The sequence below is a fragment of the Drosophila nasuta genome, chromosome 2L, assembly GCF_023558535.2.
Source record: "Drosophila nasuta strain 15112-1781.00 chromosome 2L, ASM2355853v1, whole genome shotgun sequence".
Classification (NCBI taxonomy): Eukaryota; Metazoa; Arthropoda; class Insecta; order Diptera; family Drosophilidae; genus Drosophila; species Drosophila nasuta.
Genome location: NC_083455.1, coordinates 4,305,519 through 4,329,167, shown reverse-complemented (window position 1 = coordinate 4,329,167; position 23,649 = coordinate 4,305,519). Strand labels below are relative to the sequence as shown.

Below are 23,649 nucleotides of genomic sequence, written 5' to 3'. Positions count from 1 at the left end.
GCAATGAAGTTGTCTATGATATATTTCAATATCGTTGATTTGGTTTTTGTGTTATTTTTGTATTTTTATTTAAAATAAAATAAAATTAAAACTAAATTAAAACATATGGAAACATTGCAGAGTCTCCTTAGTCTTCTTGAAAAGCCCATATCAATTTTGAAAAACTTAATATACCCTTTTCAATATTTTTTTTCTAAAATTGAAAACTGTTGACATGCTAGTAGCGGGAATTCCGTTTTTTTATTTTACATTTTTGTGAAACTGGATTCTGGGAATCGCCCCGATTTGAATCAATCGATGTAATGTCCATATAATGCTGTCAACTATTCAGATTTTATAATCAGTTCTCTCTTGGTCTTCAAGCAATCACAATCACAAACCGAGCTTACAAAATGTTGAATAAGATTTTGTGCCTTATTGTGATGATCGTATATTTTGTGGTGCTCACAATGAGCGCTCCCTGCAGTGAAGGCTTCTATGCCAATAGAGGAGATCTGGTCATTGATATAAATAAACTAAATTCACTCTTCAATTGTGTGGAGCAGCAGCATCGGAATCATGGATAAATTGCAATGTACCGTGAATTAACAAATTGTGAATAAATGAGCTGTGTTTTGCAGTTATCATGAGCTGAATTAAATGTGTGAATTATGTGTTATTTTATTTATTGGATAGTTTATATTAATTATTGGTCGGCTTGTAGCAACTAAATATTATTCGAGTGATATGAACTTTAATAAATAGCAAAGTTTTACAGATGTAGAATTAAACAGAGCATATATTCAAGCATATCGAATTTATTAAATTAATAACACACAATTAGTTATCTAAGTGCACACCTTATAGAATTATTATAACTTTTAATACAGTGATTACAATACTCGTATAGTGAGAGCTCTTATCTCTTTTATTCGCAGTCTTCTTAGAAAGAATACTTTTCAATGTGTTCTGTTTTTTTTTTATACAGATGCAGTAAAAGTTTTAATCAAATATACAAACATACAAGTGAATTTTGAGTATACATATAGAGACATTCAAAGACAATTTAGCAAAGTGAAAATACAATTTGCGTAACTCTAACGATGAATTTATTTTTGAATGATAAAAATGATGTATTAACATAAAATTCACTTAATTACAATAATGAATATTTTTGATGAAATTGAAATGGGACCATAAATAACTAATTATTACTAAATGAAATAAATTAATTTTTTTATCAGAAGTGCCAGTTGTTTTCTGCATAAATATAATTAGTTTTTAATAATATGATTGTTAAGTTTTTTTTTGCCTCACTCTGTTTTAGTTTAGTGGTTTGTTCTAAGCTTGCACTGATGGTTTTTTATTAGGCATATACTTTATATTCTTGGTTATAAGTTATTGAATGGTGTAGAAATGAATGCCTACTTTTAGGCGGCGATTTAAATGAATGCTATGGTAATGAAATTGGAAAACAATTACCAATTACTTTTAATAATAACTATTTAAATTGTTGGTAATTATACCCGCTACCCATAGGGTAGAAGGGTATTATAACTTTGTGCCGGCAGGAAATGTATGTAACAGGTAGAAGGAGGCATCTCCGACCCTATAAAGTATATATATTCTTGATCAGCGTCAACAGCCGAGACGATCTAGCCATGTCCGTCTGTCCGTCTGTGTGTCTGTCCGTCTGTCCGTCTGTCCGTATGAAACACTGGATCTCAGAGACTATAAGAGATAGAGCTATAATTTTTTTTCGACAGCATTTGTTATGTTTGCACGCAGATCAAGTTTGTTTCAAATTTTTGCCACGCCCACTTCCGCCCCCGCAAATCAAAAAAATCGAAATACAAGCGTAATTTTAAAGCTAGAGTCGCGAATTTTGGTATATACAATATTTACTATAGTAGTTATGATTCCTGAAAATTTGGTTCCGATCAGATAAAATTTGTCGAAGTTATTAAAGAAATACTTTTGTATGGGCAAAAACGCCTACTTACTAGGGGTCTTAGTTGCTTTGGCTGACAATCTGGTATATTGTGCCGTCTATGGTATATTTTGAATGTGGTACTATGTCGATATACCAAATATACCATTTGGTATATTTTTAGTATTTTTGCAGTATATTCGGTATATTTTGAGAAAATACAGCAAAATATGTTTCTTTTATTCAAAATGGGTAGCGGATATCTCACAGTCGAGTACACTCGACTGTAGCTTTCTTACTTGTTTTAAAATGGAAACGAAATTCAAATGGTTTCTGATTATTGTAAACTGCTTTTTTTATTGGCCTATAAACATTCGTCTTAAGTTAAAAATGAAGTATTTGGGAATTATGAATTTACAGAGAAGTTACACAGAAGTATAACAATGTTGGCATTCAACGAATCGTTATTCCTTTTGTGCTGTTGTTGATGATATAAGCAATTGCTCCAAAAGGAAAATATTTGAAAACATATTATTATTATTTTTCCATTAATTATGGATTGGTTAACTGAGAAAATCCATTAAAATTACTATTTCTTATGTTTCAAATCGTGTTTTTTAGTTGGGAAAATATGTGACCTTTAGTTTAAGAAGAAGGATTTTCAATAGGGTAGAAATTTTAAGAGCAGCCATATTCAGGTCATTTGATACGACTGTTGATTTGTTTATGCTAATTATTTTGTGTCGTGCATTGTTAGAAGTTCAGAAACAATACTGTTGATTGGCCGTTGTTACTGGCTTTGTTACTAGCCAAGTCTATTGTTTGCAGCACTGTTAGATGAAACCAATTGTGTTTATCGCAATCAAATTCATTAAATCTGTGTAAATGCTCTGGTATCGGTAATCGGCAAACCCAATCAAATAATTAGTGATGCTCAATATTACGCGTTATAAATCTATTTGTCAACACTCTCACATTTCCCACACAGCCGCAATTCACAACTGACCCATAAACAGAGTACTGCCAAGTGGTGCGTATACGTGATATTATTTAAACACCCGACAACACCCGCACAATTTGACCAGTGGAATGACACAGCGACGACGTCGCCGTATAGGGCTGACGTTGGCAAATAATGACAATGAAATGAGAGAAAATAAAATAATATAAAAATCATTGTAAAAGGACGAGACAAACAGAATGTCAAGCTGCAGCTGAGTGAAATATTTGGACGAGTGGAAATGGAATTTGGTGGGCAGCTGCCCTGTATTCAGTCAGAAAACAATTAAAAAACTTATTTAATAGATAAAGCTATTAAAAATGGATATTTTCAAAGTCAATTCAAAGTATTAGTGTAAAAACACCTGGAAAACCTTGCTTACTATTTAAGTTGACTTTATGTGTGAGTCGCATGAGCACTTTGGCTTGTCTGTAACTATTTGCTTTTATTTTTACTCCTCTCTCTATCTCTCTCTCTCTCTCTCCCTGTCTCTGTACTCCTTGTTGTCACTCTTTGCTCGGTCGAGCCACACAAACAATTTGCAGTCATGTCGAACATGAAAAATAATGAAAAACGAAGCGATCCGTGCGTGGCAAAAGTCCACACGCAAACCACACTCTCACCGACCCTCACTCAGTCAGTCTCCAGCCTCTAGGATGGCTGGATGTCTGGCTGTCTGGCTGTCTTGCTCTCTGATTGTCTGTCCCTGTGGCATGCAACCTCATCATAATCGTTATCATCATCATCACGAGTGCCATCATTATTATCATCATTCGCTTCGGCACCTGCAGCTGCCTTTGTCTGTTGGCGGCATTAAAATGCTAATTGCCTGTAAACATAAAGGTAACTGCAGCAACGCCTGCTCACACACACACACTCACATACACATACACAAACCCACACACCTGTATGTAGGCGTCAGTTGCAGGTGTTGCTGTGTTGCATTTGCCGCTGCCATCCTGTCACACGCAACGTATGCGTAATTTTTGATGTGGTGGCCAACGTGGCGAATGCTGCTAATTCAATTTCTCGGCGTGCTGTCAATATGCCGTTATAGTTTAGCTACGCCCCAGCATGCGCTAATAGTTTGTGTCCTCCCAGCTATCAAGTAATGGTGAAGCGGAGGGGGAGTGAATGGAAAAGTGAAAGAATGGAAGAGTGGAAGAGGGAGAACTGTCTGTCGCTGACAGGCTTTATTTGCGTTAAGTTTGAAGTTTAAATTGACTTTAAAATTGCATTTAATGGCAAAAAGCTTTACAGTTTTGCTATTTTTATTGCAACCTCTTGCTCTCTTTCTATCTCTCTCTTTCTCTGATTTTGCCCAGAAAACTAAACACCCATTTCTGGGCCATTTCTCACTCATTCTCTTGGCCTCTTGTTGGCTGTCATTCTGCGTCTCTGCTCTGCTGGCTGCTTGGTTGGCTCGTCATCATCCTTGTTGTTGCTCTTATTGTCGCTGCTGTAGCTGTTGTTGTTTTTGTTGACTCCTTTGCTATAATGCCACTTGCACTTTGACGTTGACATTGTGAGAGGGTTGGGCATATATGTATATGTATGTGTGGGTATATTGAGCGTGTATTGAAAAGCCCTTCGAGTCTGGGGCCTGCATTTCTTAAATAGAAACATGTAAAAAGGCAACAGCAACAACGCCAAGCAAATGTCTTCACACTAAAAGCATTGCCATGCACCCAAGACCAGTCGGAGTCTCCAAAGGAATCACCCAATCTCGCCTCTGTCCTCCTCTCTCTCTCCTCTCCTGTCCTCTTTTATCCCATCTCCTGCATCTGCTTCAGTCTCTGTCTCTGCCTTCCTATCACATTGTCCAATGTTGACATTTGCCCCGCTGCAATTTTGATGCGCTTGCTGTTTATTTTATACACACTTACATACACACTCGTGCATATCTATCGCATGTGTGTGTTGCGGGGCGTGGCTGCGTATGGGCATTTAAGTGCCCACCAGAGCACAAGACCAGCAATCAGCCAGCGACTGTTGGCATATCGAATGGTAATTGCTTGGGGATGTTTATTAAGTGAATGCTCATAGTAGAATATCGTATTTGTGGCTTCGAGTACTTGCTGCTGGGAATACTTGAATGAACATTGAATAAACTAATATAATCATCGTTCAGAAACAATATGCAATTAGAAATATTAAGCGAATTGTTTTCTATAGATGTCATTTAGTCTAGCTAATACGAAACTGTGATCTTAAATTAAATTGTCTTGTTGGTTTATTTTATAGTAGATGGATGGTTTATTTTATAGGAGTGTGAATAACTCTGCGGAGCGGTATTATTCTTGAAATATACCATATTTATTTATATCGGTAAAATACTAAAATATATCGATATACTAATACATTTAATTTATACTATAGAGTAGAGCCACAGCAACTAAGATCAGACTAAAACAGCCAAATAATTGGTTTAGGAATCATAAATGCTGTAGTTATTCTTTAATGTACCAAAAATCGCAAGTATTTAAATTAATCTTGCCACACCAGCATGCATATATCGTCATATATTCATTAAAATATTGAGATTAACTGTGAATATATATATTTTCATTATCTTTCACTTGAGTTTATTTAATGTAATGTTGGTTTTATAGATAACCTTTGACTAAAGTATGTAATAGTAGAGTGTGATTGTACTTAAATAATATTGCTCTTCTTTTGATGACTGATGCCACCGATAGCTTAGTGTCTATCGACTTATTAACGTCAACCGATACCGATTCATTTATAATATGAATTATAATGAAACATTATTAGGATAAATATAATTGATGTAAAGAATTCTCAAAATATTCGCACATTGGCTTAACCAATATTATTTTTAAATATTTTAGTAATGTTAACTTGAAAATAAATATTTTTTAACTGATAGTATTTCATTTTTTAATATTATTTTACTTTTGCTATATACATATTTCATATGTAATACATACTTCAGTTTTATTAAAAATCTAAATGTTAATCTGCTGATTATTTTAGAAGAAGAATAAAGTTAGCACATAGCTTAAATATCTTTTGAAGCTACGTTTAAATAATTTAATATCGCAGTACATGGAGCGAACACAAAGCAAGTTATAAAACATTTTTTTCAGGTAGTGCGCTTGGGCAACAATTGTTACCCAGATCGAAAGATAGAAAGGAAAGCATGAAAAACTTATTATTTTCATTGCATAATCTTTGAAAACGTCCCGTACAAGTTGTCCAGACTTTAAGCAAACACAAAGTACACAAAAAATAAACAAGAAGAAAAAACTAGATAGCCATCTATGTATGTATGCTATGCTGCTGGTAGTAGGATAGTCGTGAAAGCTTTCATGTAGTCCAGGAGCAATCGCCACGCTAGCCAACGGACTCTTACATGTTCTCGAAATGCGTTAATAATCCTTAAAGTAAACCACATCAACTGTGAATGTGTCGCCACTGCAGCCACGGATCCTTACAGTCAGAGTCCGCGTCAGTCGTTATGCTTGTAGCTGCAAAATACTCCACCGACAGAGCAGACATCACGTCAGCGAGGGCTTCAAGAAGGAGGACGAGGGGCGAAGGTGATGGAAAAAGTAGAAAACGAAGCTAGGTTGGGGGCTGAGCCGCATTCACTTGATGTCAGTCTATTTGCCAGATGCTTATTCACCTCGCTTGCTCGACAGTCTCACCTTCGCAGCAGTCGCAGCTCGAGTCACGTCTAATAAGTTGGTATAATCCACAGGAAGACGCTTTCTGTGGTCTACGTCAGGTTATTATTCTACTTCTATGTCATATATTTGTATATCAAAGTCTGGCGAGTCGTCGTTGAAATGTTAAAGACGCAAATATTTAACTAATCCCTTACGAAAACCTAATATAAATTTCAACTACAAGTTATTGCCTCAGCATTTGGCACGTGCACTCAGTCGGCAAATATATATTGCAAATAAATGAAAAAAATAAAAGACCTTACTTTAGATATGTGCTTGTAATCTTAAGATGAAGCAGACAGAAATATCGTTGCTGCAAACCCAAACCCAAAATGAACGCTAATGTGATGAAAAAAATGCTCTTTTCTTCGCTTCAATAAAGTTTAGTCTACTACTTTGTTAAATTATTAGTTAAATTATAATGTCGTATTTTGAACGAATAATGTTGGATGTGAATATGAATATTACAATGCTGTAGTTGTAGACTTGTTTCTGCAAATCTATTTTGAATATAAAATATTCAATCAATATTTATTTGTACTAAACATTTATCATACATAAGCGATAAATTGTAACATATTTTGTTGTCCCTCATTTTGTGGCCAAACACCTCATAAAAGTTATGGTATCCGCTACAAGAGTATCTCTTTCGCCTTCGTATATTCGTATATGTATAAACGAAAAGCTTAAAAAATCACTCATACGACAGCAGCTGCCAGTTGACTTGGCAAATGGTCAATGCGAATCGCAGTCCGTTCGTTGGCGTTCTTCGTCGTGCTGCTTTTTTGTGCTGCATACTTTCAGGCTGTTGCTCAGAGCTCAGAGCCAGAGCTCAGAGCAGCCAGCCAACGCCCTTGCACTTGCCACGCACTTTGCTTCTTACTTTATCGCTTTCTTGCCATTTACACTGCGCTTTCATTTTTTCTGCTCGTCTGTCGCTTAACGCATTGCGTGTGATGCATTAGTCTGAGACGGGGTACTTAAGTGAACTGAAATTACGATGACAATCTTTATATTAATATTTTGCTCATTGAAGTGCGGCTATAAATCACTTCTTAAATACAGCTTAAAATCAACAGTGGCACTAAAGAGAAACTTTTTTTTTGGCAAAATATTATATACAGTTTTTATAACTTCAGCATAGTTTTTTGACTACAGATATCTTACATATTTGCCAGTGGAATTGATTCGAAAGGGGAATTCAGAACAGGTCCACATTACTTGTGCAAGTAGCTGCATTTTGCTAATTCCGGCAACTGTCTGACATTCGAGCAGTCTTTCGTACTTTGCCATTGCCATCTACATCGTTGTTGCTACTGCTTGCTGCTTGCCGTTGTTTTTGTCGCCGTCGTTGTCATTGTTGGCTTTTGAATGTTAAGATGTCGACAGCTGCTGACGCCGGGACAGACAACCAGCTGGTGTCAAATGAGAATTGTGTGCGAGGGCATTGCTCAGCAAAGCAGCGCGTTTTGCCCCCACCCAAAAACCCTAAGTCTAAACCATCTAGTCCAAACCAAACAAAAAAAAAAAGACAAGAAAAAATGGGGGAAAACTGAACCCTCCATGGCAGCAGCCACGACCTTTATAAAATATCCAACTGTTGTGCATAAGTGCATAATATTGTTAAAATAAAGAAGAAAAAATGTGAAATATGTTATGATACACGGCCATGTTTTGTATGATTCCATTCTACGCTATTCTGCTCACTTCTCTCATATTTTCTTGTATGTGATTTTGTTCCTAGACATGTTACACCAATTATAAGTACTCTGTTTTGCTACTTTAGTCTGTGTCCAGTTAAGTAGTCTACCAAAAGAGTTCGAAAAAGTTATGTAAATATGAAGAACATGTGTTAATATCAAAATCAATTGTGCTTAACAAACTTAAGGGATTGCAAGTCAATAACAAGTTGTACAACAGAACATAGGACTGAATATTTTTTTGGCTGATCTAAAAGGCATTTAGTATCTATTCTTAAAAGACTAGATTATTGCATAAAAAACAAGTAAGAAAGTGGCCTTCTGCCCATTTTCAATAAAACTGTATCTTAAGATATTTCAAATTAATATACCGCAAAAATACTAGAATATACCGAAGGATATATGTGGTGTGTCCAAAATATTCCAGATAGTCATCCAAAGCCATTAAGATCCGATTTCATTAGGCGTTTGTACGATAAAAAAGTATTTCTTAAATATAATATATGAATATATATTCTATGGGATTCGGAGATTCATCCTTCTGTCTTACATCCTTTCAAGCACAAAGTTATAATTAATATATAAATTTTATTATTACATAATAATATATATTAATATAAAACTATTATTTACTCTCGTCCATTCCTGGGGAGAGCCCACAATCCCACAAACGTGTTACTTGATTGAATTGTGTAAATGCAAATAAAGAACATAATTGATAATTTATATCCACATTATTAGTTTTATACAATTTATAAGAACAAATAATTTGTCTCCTTTCTTCAAACTATGTAAGGCGATTCAATCAATATTTTGGATTTTCTGGTTAGTAACTGTGTTAGTGTTTATTATTTAATGCCTTAACTGTCTGGCTGTCAACACCTTAGCCAAAGTTGAAGACTCCTTAACTAATTTGGCTACTCGAATAATGTGCAAATAACTTTGCGCTTGAGCTAAGACAAAGTTTTCAGTGCAAGTTTTGCTTGATTTTTCTTTTCTTTTCTTACTTACTTTTCCCGATGATGTTGAAGTGCCCGTGGCTGGGCCTGGCCATGTAGCAACTCCAACTGTCTGCTTCACTCTGTTCTCTGCTCTCTGTTTTCTGGTCTAGTCTAGTCTGACCGAGTTTGAGTTTACCCTCGCCTGGCCACCATTTGTCTAAGCCGCTGACACATTCCCGTGGCGCAGTGTTTGCCCAACGGCAGCCAATTTACATTGAAATCCTGGTCCACCTTTTGACGCCTCTTCCCTCGCTCTATTCCTTGAAAAGAGCTTAGGCCTTGCATTTTTCTCTATTGTGCAGAAAGTAGTTGAACTATTCGAAATGTACCCACATACTCCACGAAAACTGCGACCAGAGTTCGCTTCAGTCACTCTCGCACTCTCGCACTCTCGCACCTGAGCTGCTTAGGGCTCCTTAGCATCTGCAGCGTCTTCAGGTGCAGCCAGGCAAGCAAAAGGCAGTCTCCGTTGTTTTTCTGTTTTTCTCTTGCTCTTCTCTCCGCTTGAACTTTCCCACCCACACACATATACATATATCTATGTGGGTGCAACAACTGCAGGTGTTTGTTAGTCCCCATCTTCTTGACCCTCACCCAACATCCAGCATCCGACATCCAGGTTTCAGCATAGAGCACTCCGATTCTTGGCGTCCGTTCCCTCGTTGTCGCGTCTAATTTTACTGCAGCTAAAGTTCTTGTTTGTTTCTTATGAAAATACACACAAACTCAGGTTAAACTTGTGAAAATAATTCGTGCAGCAAGTTGCAAGAGCTACTACGACTACTCAAAACGCACACTGATTCGCAAGTATTTAAAATTTAATATCACTTACTATATAGAACCATAAATTAATTGACAACAAATAATGCTCAATAATGGCTTGTGTTTTGGTTTGTTTGGTTTGAGTAAAGAAATATTTGTAGTATTTGTTTTCTGAATTACTTGCGCTAAAACTCTAAAAACTAAAGTTAAATTAGGTACAATAAAGAAAGGAATACATAAAATAATATAACTTTTATACACATATTTGAAATAAGCATGTTTTGGCAAGAAGTTTGTACAATTAATGATCAACATTAATACAGTCTACTGTTAGATTTAGTTAACATGAATTAGAAATAAAAGATTTATATGATTTGCTCAATAATGGATTGTGTTTTGTTTTGTTTGGTTATTTTTTAAAAGATCCCCCATTAAATATGACATTAGATTTCATCTAAAGCGAAATTTGTGTACAAGGAAAGTGTCAGGCTAAAAGAATACGTCAATATTTTTCTCCGTAATTTTAAAGGTTTTATAATAACTTGATAACCGTAATTAAACAACACCTAAGGGAATATTATGGGAAAAGTGTCCGATGAAGAGGAGTGTCCAGATAGTAGAGTACACTTTTAAGCACATTAAAACTGTCTATATCCAGTGTGCACTTGAGATTTATTTCCACTAATATCCCACGTAGCTTGAATTGCTTTCAATACACAAACTAACACACACATTCTTACACGAATACAAATATAAAGAACACAAAGTTGCCCAGAGAGAGGGAGCGAGTGTGTGCGAGAGAGAAACAGAGAGAGAAGAGTAAACTCTGCTCATCGAACTGCGTGCGCTTTGTGCAATTTAAGGCGCCATCAAGGGAATAAATTGCATAAAGAAAATCTGGAAAAACTTTAGCCTCCAAATTAAACAGATTGATGAGCATGCCCCGGAAGTGCACACTTGCTCCTCTGATATATAATATATATATATATATATATATATATAATATATATATGTGTGTATGTGTAGATGTATAACTGATATCTTCATCTCGTTTCTTGTGCCTTGCAGCGATTGATGGACTCGGCGGAGCAGGCGGCTCTCTCGGAGCTGGAAGGCCAGAGCAGCTCGGAGTCGGGGGCATTGGGAGGACAGCAGCATTACGATGCGAGACGCATCAATGAGTATAATGCCGATGGCAAATTGGCGGACGGAGCTCGTCACATGGATATACGATTCATGCGGCGCTTCGAGCGTCTGCCGGTGAATCTCAGTCTAAGCTCGATTCTGGTGCCGCACGGCGTCGATTTGGATGAGACGGACGTGAAGTCGGCATTGCAGTGGAGCGCCCACTTGGATCCACTCTTCCAGAACAACTTGGAGCGAGATCCGGCATTGTCCTGGCAATACTTTGGCTCCTCATCCGGTTTCCTACGTCGCTTCCCCGGCACTGCCTGGCCACCCGAGGGCTCCAAGGGCAGCAAGCTAATCCATGATTTTCGCACTCACAATTGGTTCGTGCAGGCGGCGTCTTCACCGAAGGATATTGTAAGTTCTTTTCACATTTATTATCTGAGCATAGATTTAACATTTGATTTCCCTAGATGATTCTGCTGGATTCCTCTTCGAGCATTTCGGAGAAGTCCTTTGATCTGGCCATGGCTACAGCATTCAACATACTCGATACTTTGGGTGAGGATGACTATGTGAATCTGATTACCTTCTCGGAGGTGGTGAAGACTCCGGTGCCCTGCTTCAAGGATCGCATGGTGCGCGCTACGCCCGATAATGTTCAGGAAATAAAGTCGGCCGTCAAGGCAATTAAGCTACAGGACACCGCCAACTTTACTGCGGGTCTCGAGTACGCTTTCAGTCTCTTGCATAAGGTAATACTCAAACGCCGCTTAAGTGCAACATTTGTTAATCTATCTCCACCTCACAGTACAATCAATCGGGAGCTGGCAGCCAGTGTAATCAGGCCATCATGCTGATCACGGAGAGTACTTCGGAATCGCATAAGGAGATCATCAAGCAGTACAATTGGCCCCACATGCCCGTAAGGATCTTTACGTATCTGATTGGCAGCGACTCGGGCAGTCGGAGCAATCTCCATGAAATGGCCTGCTCCAATAAGGGCTTCTTTGTGCAAATCAATGATTTCGAGGAGGCTCGCCGTAAAGTCATCGACTACGCGCTGGTCATGGCGCGACCCATGATTATGTATCAGGCAGATCATCCGGTGCACTGGAGTCCGGTGTTTGTGGCGGGCAAATCAGGTGGCTTGGGACGCGATTCGGAGTATCAGCGACGTTTGGTTACGACAGTTTCAACTCCGGTCTTCGATAGACGAAATCATTCGGTGCGCGTGGCAAATCTGTTGGGAGTCGTGGGCACCGATGTGCCCATTGAGGAGATACGCAAGATGATACCTCAGCACAAGCTGGGACCGAATGGATATTCGTTTATCGTCGATAACAATGGGCGTGTGCTTTACCACCCGGATCTGCGGCCGTTGAGCGATGGCAATCAGTACATCGATCAGCTGCGACCCAAATACGCCTCTGTCGACATTACGGAGTTGGAACTGCCGGAAACGGAGGTGGGCAACGAGCACGAAGTAGTCGAAATGAACAAGAATCTTCTTAATGAGGTGAGTGAATCAATTGCCCATTGCCTAGAATGCTGTGTCAGCTAATATATTTCTATTCCTTGCAGATGCGCGGTGACATGATTCGTCCCAAGGAGGGCGAGACAGAGTTCACTGTGCTGAATCATTATGATGAGTCGAAGCGTGTCTCCACACGCACCCATCGCTACTTCTACGGCCCCATCGAGGACACGCCCTTCACGCTCGCTATTGTGCTGCCAGAGAAGTACGGAAGCCACGAGTTAGTCTCCCAACAGGAGATACGTCATTCGCGTAACAATGGTGAGTTGAAGTATCCCAAGCAGGGGTATATTGATAAAATGGGAGTAACAGACAGTATAAAGTAACTTTAACTCTATGCATGATCAATCGGCATAGTAAGGTTTACCTCTGTCTCTTAATTTGTCTGAGTATGTATAAAGATTAAATAGATAATGTAAATTTGAATTATAAACCAAGCAACATAAAGTAAGGCGGACAAATAATAGTGTAGTCTTGGGTGTAAGAAACCATTCTTGTTAACCTGTCATCGTCAGAAAGTAATAGTTAAACAGGAAGAATAATATGAGTATATTTAAAAAAGATCAATAATTTGATTTATATCTAATAATATATTTTGATGATAGATCGATTATCAGAAAGCTCAAGTGTATTATATTCAATTATTTTATATACATAAATAGGGATAAGAAATACCTCACTATTACCCCCAATAATATACTTTGATGATAGATCGAATTAAACTGTGACATATGTATACAGCTCAAGTTTGTTATATACATGAATAGGGATAAGGAATATCTCACTATTATAACCCTTCATATCATATCATCTTCAAGATATTTACTCACATCTTTTATACATTTCAGTTACCGAATACTTCAAGGGGGACAACTGGCGAGTACATCCCGATTGGGTCTACTGTGAGTACAATAGTGTCAGCGATTTGGAGAAAGAACGTGAGAGTTCCGGCGAATACACATCGCGCGATCAAGAGCCCAGCTTTGGCTCGCCAGAAGAGCAGGTTTTGCACTTCTTGGCACGCGCTGGACGTCCTGGCTGGAAGTGGATGTCGGTAAGCAATCTAATTATATTAAGCTTTAATTGAAGTTGATCTTTCAAGCTAATCTCTTTCCCCTGTTCTCTCAAATAGGTTCGACCCAAGTCACCGCAACCACATCACAATTTGCATGGCACCTCATCGAGTGCTGCCCACTTTGGAGCGCAGCATCTGAATGTTCAGGGTTCTCGCAAGGCAGAGCCCTACTATTGCGATCGAACCCTCATTCAGAGCTTGGTGCGTGATGCAATGGTCACCGATGGCCTAGACCGCAACACAACTGGCACATCAAACGGGAAGGAGGACAAGCAGTAAGTGTTTGCTGTTACTTTGTTTTCATTTCTTGTTTCGAAGAAGTTTTCAGTAACCTCTAAAGAAATCATATTTTTTCAATATTTTATATGATATTTTTTTAATTTTTATGATATTTTAATTTCTTATTTAATTTTTATTAAAATAAAAAAGAGATATATATATTTATTTTTTTACGGATCAATAAATAAGTTTGATAATTTATGCAATCAAACAACGTAACTATAATCATAGAAATCTTATTATTTTAATAAGGGACACCCAGAATATAAATTATATATGTCCGTTTAAAGATACATTCTAGTATCTCTAAGACCCAGATATTATAAATTTGTAGACTTCTAATATCCAAAAGTACCTTGACACATTTATCATATAAAAAACCTGAGGCTTTCAAGCTATTTGATATATAGTTATCAGTTGGCAATAATCCTGTCACTCTTGGGTGTTAGAGAGTTAATACTGATTTTATACACTCATAACGCACTTTGTCGTTTACTGCAAAATGATAGATTACGATCATAAAAATTCAAACCGTCTGTCTGTCTGTTTATATAAAAGTTTTCCACTATCTGAATTATTTAAATTATGTGTTTTTAGTTTGTTGTTTTTTTTTTTTGTATCCCAGACATATTTTAATTGAAGAAATTCGCTTGCAATTAATTTTTTATGCAAAATTTAATTCAAGTATTTTATTTCAAACACTAAAGCACCAAAAAATTTTCTCTCGCCTATATTTCCCTCACTCTATTTTCTATAATGCAAAAATACGAATTATTGCACCCAACAACTTTTCTATAATTATAATCATAAAATTGTTCTTTCCACACCGCATAAATAATTTATGAATTTTATTTATAATGCAATATTCAAACATGATTTAAATGCACATTTATAAATTTAGTCCAATCGCCACATTGATGGCAATTTTAAAGAGGTAAATGAAGTGTTTTTTTAACCTGGTCAAGTAGTTTTTGAACAAACGCAATTGCTTCAACAAATCAACTAGCGCACAATCTCGTACAAAGATGCTCGGATCCAAGTCCCAACAAGTCAAATGTCTGGAATAATCATTGCTGATGCCCTTGCAAATTGTCTTGCAGTCAATTCATGCTTTACTAACAGTTTTTCATCATCTTTTTTCACAGGCAAGGCTATCAGAAATTTGTGGTTGCCACTTCATTTGTTGCCACACGTTCGGGATTACTGCGCTGGATTGATCACATCAAAAGACCCGAGGACACGCCTGAACCGTAAGTAGAATGCGAATCACATAATGCAAATTATTTAAGCGGATATTGAAGGGCTTTTTTAAAACTAGTTACTGGCCTTTAGAATACTTGTTTTAATTAGAATCGATATATAATGATAATAGCTGAAATTTATTCTATTCTAAAACTAGTTTTCACAGTTGTATGAATTTAAATGTTTATTTATGTTGTTCATATACTTAATGTCAACTATTGGCAGCTGAGAAATTGTTTCACAAATATATCAATGAGATTAGATTTCTTACATATTCAAAAAATCTCAAATGGTGTTTAAGCATTGTTGACTTAGACTCACAGAAGAATCATGTTAATTATATAAAATAAAAATCAAAAACCATTAGCTGATCACATTTTTTTTTAATGGGAATTTACATAGGGAAAATGTTACATTTTTCATTTTTTTTTGTCCTATGGAAACAGGCTATTATATCATTAGTATTATCTAATACATTTAATTTCTCTGTTTTCTGCAGTCACTTTAGCGAGGATAATGTCCGTGCCATGGACACAGCGTGGTACAAACGTGCCGTGGATCAGCATACTGTGGAGCCCGACAGCTTTGTGTACAGCGTACCTTTTGGCTCTGGCTATGCCATCAAATCGAATGCCACCTTGGTGACCGCATCTCACGCCATTTTCGTGGAGCATCGTGGCCACAAGGCGCCCGCAGGTGTTGTTGGTCTGCAGTTTCAACACGATTCGCTGGCCAAGCACTTCATTAACATCACATCTACTGTGAGCAATCTTTAGTTTAATTTCCTACATATATTTCGATTATCTACAAATAACTTTTGCTATTTTGTAGTGCACTGGAATGACGGGCTGTAAGAGAACTTGCGCCTCAGACAATCTCGATTGTTATGTGCTGGACAACAGTGGCTTTGTGATCATATCAGAGGAAATGGAGCATACTGGCAAATTCTTTGGCCAAATCGACGGCACGATAATGGACTCTTTGGTACAGGATCGAATCTACAAGCGTGTCACTGTGAACGACTATCAGGGCGTTTGTTCCGACTCCGACAATCCCTACACTGCAGCTGGAGGTATTTTGAAGCCTCATCGCTTCGGCAACTGGTTCTTTCAACACTTGGTGGCACTCAGCGCCACTTGGCTGTCGTTTATGCCTGCCTCGCTGCGTGCCTGGCCTCAGGACGATTATGAGACTTATGATAACAATGGTGACGTGGTTTTCATTGAGAACAATTATTCGGACGAGTATGAGGAGACTTTCGAAAATGAATACAATATGCAAGTGGATCAGGAAATGGATGAGTTCTTTACCACAGCCGATGTGGTGAGTGCACCAAAGTGCTTTCATGTCTTATACACACTTCAATATATATATATAATTTTTATTGCAGGAGTACACAACACCACCACCGAAACAACACAAGCCACACAGTGGGCCTAGATTCACTCCTGATCCGCAGAATGCGCGACGCTGCGATCTGCGAACCGATCTTTACATGTTGCAGCCAGAGCGCCTCAACCAAGGTGGTCAGAACAATCCTCTGAAGGTGGGTGAAAGTAATGATCCATTTGCAGTTGAACTCGGATTAATTTCATTGAAATTGTTTTCCACAGGGAAAGCTAACCAATTGCCACGTTTCGGGCTGTGAACGCCCATTTAGTGTGCAGAAGATTCCGCATAGTAATCTGATACTGCTGGTAGTGGACACACTGTGTCCATGCGGTTCCAAGCAGCTGGACATCGAGCCCATGGAGGAATCAGGTGTTGTGGGTAAGTGCTGTCTGCGTCTTGCTGCGATGATCATTAAACCATACCCATAGGCTAGAAGGTGCTTTGTGCCGGCAGAAAATGTATTTAACAGGCAGCAGGAGGCATCTCTGACTCCTTAAAGTATATATACTATATTCTTCATCAGCATCAACAGCTGAAACCATAAAGTCATGCCCGTCAGTCCGTCGGTCCGTCTGTCTGTCTGTCTGTCCGTATGAACTCCTACATATCAGAAATTATAAGAGATAGAAATATAATTTTTCGACAGGCCTTGTTGTATTTGTACGCAGATCAAGCTACATTCAAATGTTTGCCACGCCCCTTAAAAATTCAAAATCCAAATCGAAAAAAATCGAACAACAAGCGTAAGAAGCTAGAGTCTCGATTTTCGGTACAAGCAATAATAACTATTGTTTTTATGATTTCTGAAAATTTCATTGTGATCAGATAAAAATTGTTGAAATTATTTATGAAATACTTTTGTAGGGGTGACAATCTCGTATATTGTTTTTATACCCGCTACCCATAGGGTAGAAGGATATTATAACTTTGTGCCGGCAGGAAATGTATGTAACATGTAGAAGGAGGCATATTCTTGATCAGCGTCAACAGCCGAGAAGATCTAGCCATGTCCGTCTGTCTGTCCGTCCGTATGAAACACTGGATCTCAGAGACTATTAGAGTCAGAGGTATAATTTTTTTCGACAGCATTTGTTAAGTTGGCACGAAGATCAAGTTTGTTTCAAATTTTTGCCACGCCCACTTCCGCCTCGCAAATCAACAAAAATCGAATAACAACCGTAATTTTAAAGCTAGTAATTGTGATTCTTGAAAATTTGGCTGCGATCAGATAAGAGCACACTCGACTGTAATTTTCTTACTTATTTCTAAATAAATGTTGAATGCAGTATTATAAAAATATACCAAATCCTTCGGTATATATTTGTAGTATTTTTGTGATATTTTGTGTATTATAAGAATAATACCGCTTTTCTTAAAAATGGGTATAGGATATCTCACAGTCGAGCACATTCGACTGTAGCTTTTCGACTTGTTTAATAATGAAATATTTGCGCAGGCGCCTGCAGCACGCGTCGTCAGAGCCAGGAGCAGGAATCGCGCCGTCGGCCCAAGAAGTGCATCAACTATCATCCCGAAGAGATCGAGATACAGCAGTGTGGCCGGGGCAGCACCTTGTTGCGCATGTCAGCCTCAGTTGTAGCAGCGCATCTTCTCATGGTTACCGTGACCTTTGTGTTGGCCAACGCGTGATACGAGCACTAAATGCTATACTGGATGTGAATCTGGATAAGGTGGTAAAAGGGCAGCAAAATAGCGGACAGAATAAGTTCAGTGGAAGGGTATTTAATTTTCATCGAGAGAAAAGAAGAAAAACTCCATGCACGTGCAATGCTTAGCCAAATGAAAATGAATGAAAATCAAAGAGATTCTTGTTTGAATTAAAATAAAATACTAACCAGTTACAAGTTAATATATCTATATGTTTGTAGACAATAATTTGCAAAAGAATATATTTCCATTGACAATTAGACAAAGTACTTATTAGCTAAATATTAGTTAATATTGTGAGTGTTTTGCAGCAAACCAGAGAATCACAATTTAAATCAAATATTTAGAGAGAGCGAGATAAATACTATACGAACTTTATTTAACTACGCGTATTTATTGTTTTCTCCAAACTTTACACTTAAGGCATGCAATTGAATTATTGAATATTTCCAAAATGAAGGCAAACTAGTTTTTCACAATTTGTTCGAAACATATATTGAAATATAGACAAAGCGATAATGCAAAATAGTAAGTTTATGTAAATAGCATGTGAAAGTATTTAAACACAACAAAATTCCTACCGAAATACTTAATTCAACAACTGATTTGTAAACAACAAAATTCATAATTTGCACTAACTGCGTACGCACAAAATGTCGAGTATTATATTTTACAAGGAAACCAAAACAAAAAAACGAAAAAAAAAAAAAAAACACGAAAAAACAAAAACAAAAGTTATATAACAAATTCACTGAACAAACAGAAGACTTGAAAATACCAACAGCAATGTATAAACGAAAAGCACATACAACAAAAACAAACAGATGAGAAAAACAAAACCAGTTCATATCGAAAACATATGCATGGCAGCCAATTTTGAACAGCAATAAGCAAAACAAATACAATAACAAAAAGTATATAAATAAATTACATAAATATATATATGATGAATTGTATGTATAAACAAATTAGTTTTGCAGAAGGAATAACATTTATTTTATATACATTTTATACAACATCATTTTGACAAACATAAAAATATAAAAATTATAATAAATATATCAACAGGAAAATCTGCGAGAGCCATATGAACAATTTCAAGCGTTTTATAGAAAATATTTAAAACAATTATTTACTTTCAATTTGCTTTAGAGACAAATAAATTTAAAGCTTATTCGAGATTCGAGATGTGCGTAGCATTTAATTTTTAAAAATCAAATTATAGAACTTCACATATCGTTGTTAATTTGGCAAAAAACTTTGTGTTAAAGTTACTGAAAACAAAAACTATTACGAAAACTATTTAAACTCAACACACACACACACACACACCAAACACATTTAAACACACTCACACGTACACAAACAAAAACACACGTCTACAATATAAAAAGGAAAAAATATTTTCTGTGTCTTAAACTTGTATAAAAAATGTCTTCCATTACAAATACTTAAAGAAAAACAAAAAACAAGCAAAAAGAAAAAGAAAAATTTATAACTTAATAACTACTAATTAACTAACAAAATATATTTAATATTTAACTTGAAAATCATTAACCATGCATTCAGAATTTAAATGTTTTCAGCTCATTTTGATGGCAGCTAAAAGCTGACAATAAAATAGCAGACGCGAAAGGTAAATTGAAAGAGAAAAACAAAAAGAGAGAAGAATAAAAAAATTACATTTAAAAAATTCTTAAAAGCATAGATTTAATTGCATAGAAAATAATATCTAGTTAGGCATGGTGTGGTCGGGTCTTTTGGCAAATGTTCAGACACAACCAATACGAACGAAGTTAAAGCAGCAAAAAAAATCAGAAACAGAAACAACCACAGCAAAGAACAACAACAACAACGCATGCATTAGACAAAATATTAGAGGAATAAAACAATATAGTATATAAAGATATATATATAATTGTAATAATTATAATATTAATTAAATATACGATTAACGTACTAATAGCAATTGTAAGGTCGTAACGATAAGAAGCTGTTTGTTAAACGATGTTTGTGCTGGGGTTGTACAACAGTGCGTATGTGTAATGTCTACAGCTAGTCGATTCAATACTCGACCATGTGTGCATGTGACTTGCTTGTCTGCTTGTGTGAGCATGTTTGTATGGATGTGGATGTGGATGTGGATGTGAATGTGTATGAGTGGCAACATGGACTGATGTTTGTAGCGGGGGGAGTGCGACGGACGCGTATTAGACCTTTGTATAACTTCTTACATAGTTAATGTACGAGTATACCTGGTAGGCCAAATCGCGCATATAACACACACACATATTCATGATTATTCCCCATTCGCTAATGGCCAGTTACATCATTATAATTACAATTCAGAGAACTATCCTCCATTCTGCTAAAATATCGAGAAACAAAAAAACGAGACAACTGTAATTCACTGTAAAACTGCATTTACTTCCTTCACAAATTAAACACAAAAAAAATACAACCACTGCATAAAATTTATAATAAATACTTATATAGTACCTACATTTATGTATTTGTACTTTACAAATTTCCATATCGAAATACAAATAAAACAAAAACAATTGAATTCTGAAATTTGAAATGGCATGAAAACGTTGTTCCGCAACATTTTCGATGTTTGTTTATTTTTTATAAATGAGAACAGAACAAGAAAATAAAAGAAAAATAACAAATTTGAAATGTTTGTATGTGTAGTCCATAATTTTCTAAAGGCATATGCATATATTGACTAATATAAATTAATTCAGAAATTACGCAACAAAATTACACACATTATTGGTCTAAATGGAAAGAAAACTAAAGAGAAATGAAGTGAAAATTAAGAGGAGGAAGTCGTATATGATAAAAACTACCATTATTAACTTACGAATTAAATCAAATTTTTGACAATGCGATTTTTGCTTTTTGGAAATCGTGCTTTTTGCTAAAAAACAAAACCAAAAAAGGAAAAAACGAAAACGAAAACAAAAAACAAAAAATCTTAAGACGAATGACATGAGAAACTATAATTATAAAACAAACTTTTGCTCTCTATAAACCCTATATACAAGAAACTTTCTATATAAAACAAAAAAACAAAAACATTTATATAAAATCTACTTATATCGTACATTCATACATACATATAACAAACTGATCCTTCAATCTCTCTTCAGATACTTACACTAAATGCAAACAAAAATATTTAAATTCATCAAATTTTTGTTTGTTCATTTATTTATTTATTTTTTTTAATTTCACGGCATATAAAATTGATTTGTTATAACTATTTTGCAGAATTGTCAAGATATAATACAGTGCATGAAAGACCAATACATTGGAATGGCAACTACGCATACATACATTAAAAAAAATAAATAATTAGGACTCCATAATGCAAAAAACAAAAAAGAAAAACTTGAAAAAACAGTTGAATATTAATTTAATAAAAGTAAATAAGAAAAAGTGAAAACATTAATTCTGTTATTGTTGTCAATGCATTGAAAACAACTTTTAATATGTGAGAGAATTGTTGTTTCATTAAATTTGTCACAAGGAAATATTAATGTTTAACACAAAACCATTAGATATATATATAATATACAAATGTATATTCCAAAGACAAGGCGAGAAGAAATAATTAAATTATTTCATGAAATTTGTAAAGCAAAACAAACTTTTAATTTTCATTCAATTTTCACACAAACGGCAAAACTGTAATATTAATGACCACCAAAGAAGACATTCTTACACACACATATACAGAAATATTACATCACTCTCACACACACACAACACACATACACTTTCATTTCCACAATACAGGCAAACATATGAATACATAAATATACAAAGCTTGTGTTATTTTGTAATGAAAATCTACAAAGAATTTCACCTAATAGTTTATCAACTATGAAAGAAACTTTAGTAAAAAAAAAATGATAAAAACAAAGCACACAGATGAAGCAGAAGAATTTGAGAAAATTAACTATTAAGATTAAAACGCATATTTAAATAATTAATTATAATTAATATAAAATTGCTCATTATTCTAATTATAAACACAAGTAAATCGGTAATACTTAAATAATATATTTAAACAAAATTAAGATTAATATAAAACACAAAAACAGGTGGCGCGTACGAAAAATAAATATTATGAATACATAATATCTATGAAATGAAAATAAAAACAAAAACAGTGGCATGAAATTGCAGAAGAATGAAATAATGAATGAGAATAAAATGAAAAGTATTACAAATAATCGAAACGAGTTTTAATTACCGTACAAAAAGTAGAATAAATTAAAAACAAGTAAGAAATCTTCAGTCGAATTAATAAACCGCAAAAATACTAATATATACTAAAGGCTACATTTGGTATATTGTATTTAAAATATACCTTAGAGTACAAAATATACTAGATTGTCAGCCACAGCAACTAAGATCCTTAGTAAGTATGTGTTTTTCCCCATTAAAATTATTTCTTAAATAACTCGTACAACTAAATTTACAGGAATCATAAATTTTGCAGTTCTTAAACCAAAAATCACGGCTCTAGCTTCAAGATTATGCTTCAAAATATTTGAAATAAACTTGATCTGCATTACAAGTGCTGCCGAAAAAAAATTATATCTCTTATAGCCTCTGAGATCTAGATGTTCATACGGGCAGACGGACAGACAGACGAACATGGCTTATCTTGGATGTTGGCGCTAATTAAGAATATAAAATATATCTTATGGGGTCGGAGATGCCTCCTTCTGCCTGTTACATACTTTTCCTGCAGGCACAAAGTTATAATATCCTTCTACCCCATGGGTAACGGGTATAAAAATTTGAAATAAACTTGAACTGCTGTTGAAGAAATTATATCTCCATCTCTAACATTCTCTGAGATCTAGATGTTCATATGGGCAGACGGACAGACAGACGGACATGGCCCGTCTCGGCTGTTAATGCTGATCAAGAATATAACATATACTTTGTGGGGTCGGAGATGCCGTCTTCTGTCTGTTACATACATTTCCTGCAGGCACAAAGTTATAATACCCTTCTACCCCATGGGTAACGTGTATAAAAATATAATAAAATAACAATAATATTAGCTTAAATTAAATCAACATTTCTGGCTCAATTAATGACTTCACTCCTTCATAGTTTGAACGTTCCGAATCACGGTATTTAATTGCCCAAATCACGCCATTATCAGGCAGATTGACATGCAGGTTACACAATCGTATGCCATGATTTTTATGGCCCACCATAAAGCTTGAAGTTTATCT

The 23,649-nt window shown here is 35.8% G+C and overlaps 1 protein-coding gene and 1 long non-coding RNA gene across 3 annotated transcripts in view; one reads left to right on the top strand and one right to left on the bottom strand.

Annotated features, from left to right (window-relative positions):
- LOC132791562 (voltage-dependent calcium channel subunit alpha-2/delta-3) overlaps nucleotides 1-22,630 on the top strand; it is a 58,756-nt gene extending 36,126 nt beyond the window's left edge. Inside the window, exons 5-17 of one of the 2 annotated variants that reach the window (XM_060800531.1) lie at nucleotides 11,133-11,609; nucleotides 11,666-11,947; nucleotides 12,004-12,711; nucleotides 12,777-12,990; nucleotides 13,578-13,783; nucleotides 13,862-14,079; nucleotides 14,985-15,017; nucleotides 15,229-15,333; nucleotides 15,825-16,086; nucleotides 16,157-16,648; nucleotides 16,716-16,871; nucleotides 16,939-17,095; nucleotides 18,174-22,630. In XM_060800531.1, coding sequence (XP_060656514.1) covers nucleotides 11,133-11,609; nucleotides 11,666-11,947; nucleotides 12,004-12,711; nucleotides 12,777-12,990; nucleotides 13,578-13,783; nucleotides 13,862-14,079; nucleotides 14,985-15,017; nucleotides 15,229-15,333; nucleotides 15,825-16,086; nucleotides 16,157-16,648; nucleotides 16,716-16,871; nucleotides 16,939-17,095; nucleotides 18,174-18,367 — 3,504 coding nt within the window. In that variant the 3' untranslated portion in view covers nucleotides 18,368-22,630. The remainder of the gene's footprint in view (nucleotides 1-11,132; nucleotides 11,610-11,665; nucleotides 11,948-12,003; nucleotides 12,712-12,776; nucleotides 12,991-13,577; nucleotides 13,784-13,861; nucleotides 14,080-14,984; nucleotides 15,018-15,228; nucleotides 15,334-15,824; nucleotides 16,087-16,156; nucleotides 16,649-16,715; nucleotides 16,872-16,938; nucleotides 17,096-18,173) is intronic. The other variant, XM_060800540.1, reaches the window with a different exon arrangement.
- LOC132796670 (uncharacterized) lies at nucleotides 9,045-10,248 on the bottom strand. Its single transcript, XR_009633576.1, has 3 exons — nucleotides 10,135-10,248; nucleotides 9,313-10,007; nucleotides 9,045-9,254 (listed from the first exon to the last, which is right to left on the bottom strand). It is a non-coding gene; the product is annotated as an uncharacterized LOC132796670 (long non-coding RNA).
- Nucleotides 22,631-23,649: the final 1,019 nt, after the last annotated feature.